At 36.9% G+C, this 4,243-nt stretch overlaps 1 protein-coding gene across 1 annotated transcript; it reads left to right on the top strand.

The window, feature by feature from the left end:
* Window positions 1-401: 401 nt before the first annotated feature.
* LOC118039413 (uncharacterized) lies at window positions 402-4,015 on the top strand. The gene is made up of 5 exons (XM_035046098.2): window positions 402-900; window positions 1,158-2,384; window positions 2,912-3,061; window positions 3,143-3,323; window positions 3,654-4,015. The coding sequence occupies exons 1-5, from the start codon at window positions 676-678 to the stop codon at window positions 3,836-3,838; spliced, it is 1,968 nt and encodes a 655-aa protein (XP_034901989.1). The 5' UTR covers window positions 402-675; the 3' UTR covers window positions 3,839-4,015.
* Window positions 4,016-4,243: the final 228 nt, after the last annotated feature.

The following is a 4,243-nucleotide window of genomic DNA, read 5'->3' as shown; positions in this document are numbered from 1 at the left end:
AAATTTTATGAATACTTTAAATGATACACAATTTCTTTTAAATAATAAAATAAAAAAAGAAACAATAACTTATACATAAGTTTTTTTAAAGCAAATAGAAATGCTATATAAGCCATTTGGTATAATTGAAATCCTTACCAAATACTTATATGATATTTTTAATTACTTTTTTTTAAAAAAAATTAGTTAAACTAAATAAGCTATTTAACTTGATTATATTTTAAATAATCTAAAAATAAACATGATAAACAATACTAAAAATAATTGGCCCCATGATATATATAAAGGCATTTTGATATCGTGTGTTTTAAATAGTATTTTTTAAATACTTGATGTTTTTAAAATTAATTTTTTTTTTTATTTTTAAATTGTTTTAATTTACTATATTAAAAATAATGTTTTTCCATCAAACATCATCGAAGGGTTATCTCACTGATCCAACGATCTGGCTCTTTTTTCAGGTCTTTCCCCGAGGCGGTCGGTAACAATGCCTATAAGTAGGATGTTGTGCCAGAGAACCAGAAGGAAGACCATAAGCTGAACGCTGCGAGTCGGAATCAAGATTCAAATAGAAAGGGGAGCGTAGGTTGGTGTGGTCTCTCAACTCTCGAACGGCGGATTGTTTCCAGCTCACAACACTGACCCACTGAGTCGCCACCCTCTCTTACTGAATCAATGGAACTTCCACCAAGATGGGCTTTCTTACTCTTTTTACTGTTATCTTCAACAAAAGCCTCTGGATCGGCAGTAGATAAAGAAGAGTTCCAAGAGGAATTGTTGTTGAAGCCGTTGCCTGATCGGAAAGTGTTGGCTCATTTCCACTTTGAAACTAGAGCTCCTCCTTGCAATTCCAATGGCCGCCGCCACCATCATCTCTTCCCTAAAGCCATTTCTCAGATGGTAATAGTTTTGTTTGACTCACTTTCCACAATTTGTTTTGTTTTTTTTAAAAGGTAAAGGAAGAGTGTGAAACTTGATATTTAGAGTAGTAGTTGTATTGTTAAATTTGAATTTGTGTTATTTTTCTTACACTAATTGCTCCGCTCCCTTCAATTGTAGACTTTATGTTATGTCAATATATATATATATATATATATATCTTCCTGGATTGAAGCTAGTGTAGTGTATATAAATCGTGGAAAGTTTAACCTGGACAGGTGGAGAAATTCCGGGTCAAGGAAATGGAATTATCGTTCACACAAGGTCGGTGGAACTATGAACGCTGGGGTGGGTTTGACACCATGTCAAGCAACAATGCTAAGCCTCCTGGAGTTGAGTTGTGGGCTGTCTTTGATGTTCCTAAAGAGCAAGTTGATGCTTCTTGGAAGAATTTAACCCATACCCTTTCAGGTCTTTTCTGTGCTTCAATTAATTTCCTCGAGTCATCTACCATGTATTCTGCCCCTGAATGGAGCTTTAGGCAAGCCTCTGGCAGTCTGAGGTATGGTATGCTGCCCCGTGAGGCTGTTTGCACTGAGAACCTAACTCCATGGTTGAAGCTCCTTCCTTGTCGAGATAATGCTGGGCTTTCTGCCTTAATGGACAGGCCATCAATTTATACAAGTTTTTATCATTCTCAGCGACTGCATTTGACTTCAAATGCATCCGATCTTGAGGGGTTGAATCCGGGCATTGTTCTAGAACAAACACTTACTGTTGTTCTTCATCCCAGTAGTCAAAGAACTAGCTTGACTCATATTAGTGAATCGTATCTTCAACCAAGCTGGTCTTTGAGTTCAATTTTTGGTAGGAAAGTCAATGGGAGGTGTGCTCTTGCTAAGTCTAGTAAAGTATATCTTCAGCTTGAGAGAGGCCTAGTTTCTGAACTGAAGAAAAATATTGGCTCTGAAGGGTATGATGTTGAAGCCAACTTTGAATTGTCATTTAATCCAGACAGGGTACTTACAGAAGAAAATAGTAGGCATGGAATAGGCTCCTCTTTACTTTATGAATTTTCAGTTGACAAGTACAGCAACTCTAAACCATTTGATCTAGGCCTGACATGGAAATTTCCTGTAATATGGTCATGTCAACAAGCTCCATTACATGCTACTAGATTTTTGATGGGAAGCGGGAATGAAAGAGGTGCAATTGCTATCTTGTTGAAATCTACAGATTTGAATGACAGTTCCCCGGTTGCTGATAGTGCTAGTGATGGATGTGAGTTGCATGTTAATATTTTCCAAATTGTCCCTTGGTATATCAGGGTATATTATCATTCTCTCCAGCTGTTTGTGGATGATCAACTGAAGGCAGTTGGAGCTTTTGTGGAAAAGATACATGTTATGCCTTCCAAAGACAAGATATCCCCTGGTATGATGGAGATGGTACTGAAGCTTCCTTGTGGTGTGAAATCAGCTGCTTTGACATTAGATTTTGATAAGGTATGCGTAACACTTCATGTTTTCAAGTTTGACTTGGAATTAGAATTATAGAGTGATTAGTGAATGAATTCGAGTGTCATAAAATATGTACAATGGTCAATAACATCCTCTGGGAAGCCAAACCATGGAAACAGTGGCTAAGGGCAAATAGATTATAATTTCCTGTCTGCAAGATTTTTTTATTTTTAATCTCAGATTCTCCCTGATTTACTTGACATGGACACTGCTTTGAATAGACATTTTTTTTTTTTAGTTAATCTGCTGGATACTAGAAGCACATTATAGTAGCTTTCTCAATGAACATAGGGCTTCGAATCAAGTCATCTAAATGCTCCAATGTACTGAATCTTGCTATAGTGATGATTTTCTGTTGCACCTAACGCATAGAGAAAGATAGTAATAGTCTAGCAGAATGGAAAAACATACAGTTATTAATGATCACATGCACAGGACTTGTGATGTTTCTAAGACAGCCAAGCTGCATTGGAATTGTGTTTCTTATCTACTGCTTTATGATATGTCAACAGGGTTTTTTGCACATTGATGAATACCCTCCAGATGCCAATCAAGGATTTGATATTCCATCAGCTGCAATAATCTTTCCCAACTTCCATGCAAGTATGCATTTCCCTAGCAACGACTCTGAGAGAAAATCACCCATGCTGTCTAAATTTCAGGTGATATGATATTCGAGATTCTCATGTGCTTCATATTGAACAATCCAAGTTTATTGGATTGATTGTAGATTTGTGATGCAGGAAAGCAGTCCTGTTCTCTCGTACACTGAAGTATTACTTGTACCTTTGACAACTCCTGATTTTAGCATGCCATACAATGTCATCACTATCACATGCACAGTGTTTGCTCTGTATTTTGGGTCGCTGCTCAATGTACTTCGGCAGCGGGTTGGAGAGAAGGAAAGACTTCTTAAAAGCAAAGGTAACTTCATGGCTTGAACTGTGTTGTTGCAGGATCACTGGAATATGGTCTGTAGATATGGTCTATGGAAGGCCCTCTCTCTTTAATTAATTCTATAATTACAATCTAAATGTTAGTGAATCAACGAAAAAATTAAATTGCTGAATTAAAATGTTAATTATGGGATGATATCAATGCACATTAAAATGCGTCGATCCAAGACATTTGTTTTGAGCTAATCATTTCCAATATCTAAAAAGTGACACTATCTTTTGAATAACAGTTTTTTATTGGCTCGACTTGCACATGTACTGGGCTCCTGATCTTTGTCTTTCATTCCTCCATTTGCAGCTGCTGCTGTAAAAACCGGTCGCCCTTCTGAACTGCTGTCCAGACTGTCAACCAAGCTTAGAGGAAGATCACAGGAGCCTTCCCAATCACCTTCAGAATCATCACCCTTGATAAATTCTAAATTAGTACTAAAAGTCTTGTTAATGGCTGCACTTGCTGTTGCATGGCAATATTATTTTGGATGACAACATCAAAGGGTAAGTTAGGGACCTCCAGTGCAATGTACAACAATACGCGCAGAAGGAAAGCATAGTAAGGGACGAGTAAAGTGATTTTTCTACCATTAAACTACTTGTAGCCCAATTTTGTATTCCAAGTCGTACTTTCTTAGGTTCTATATTAATCAATTGGTATTTTCGAAATCTGGTTTATATCCATCGCCAGCCAACCTTGATTGATTGATATTTTCATCCGATTTGAGGGTTTCATGTGCTTTTTTTTTCTTTTTTCTTTTTTTCAAGTGAATGATTTTGAAAAAGCAAACCAGAGTTGTGTTGTCAATTTCGTGCTAAAAAGCTGGAACAACAGCACTAGGGTTGATCAAATGACCAAAAAAACAGAGAGATTTATTAGCACATTGAGAGTTGGCT

This window comes from Populus alba, chromosome 14 (assembly GCF_005239225.2).
Source record: "Populus alba chromosome 14, ASM523922v2, whole genome shotgun sequence".
NCBI classification, from domain to species: domain Eukaryota; kingdom Viridiplantae; phylum Streptophyta; class Magnoliopsida; order Malpighiales; family Salicaceae; genus Populus; species Populus alba.
The sequence above is the reverse complement of the archived record's forward strand: the minus strand, read 5'-3'. Positions and strand labels throughout refer to the sequence as shown.

Coding starts and splice junctions, on each gene's coding strand:
- LOC118039413 (XM_035046098.2), top strand. CDS start 676: ATGGAACTTCCACCAAGATGGGCTTTCTTACTCTTTTTACTGTTATCT. Junction 901..1,157: donor CTAAAGCCATTTCTCAGATG/GTAATAGTTTTG, acceptor TAACCTGGACAG/GTGGAGAAATTCCGGGTCAA. Junction 3,324..3,653: donor AAGACTTCTTAAAAGCAAAG/GTAACTTCATGG, acceptor CTCCATTTGCAG/CTGCTGCTGTAAAAACCGGT.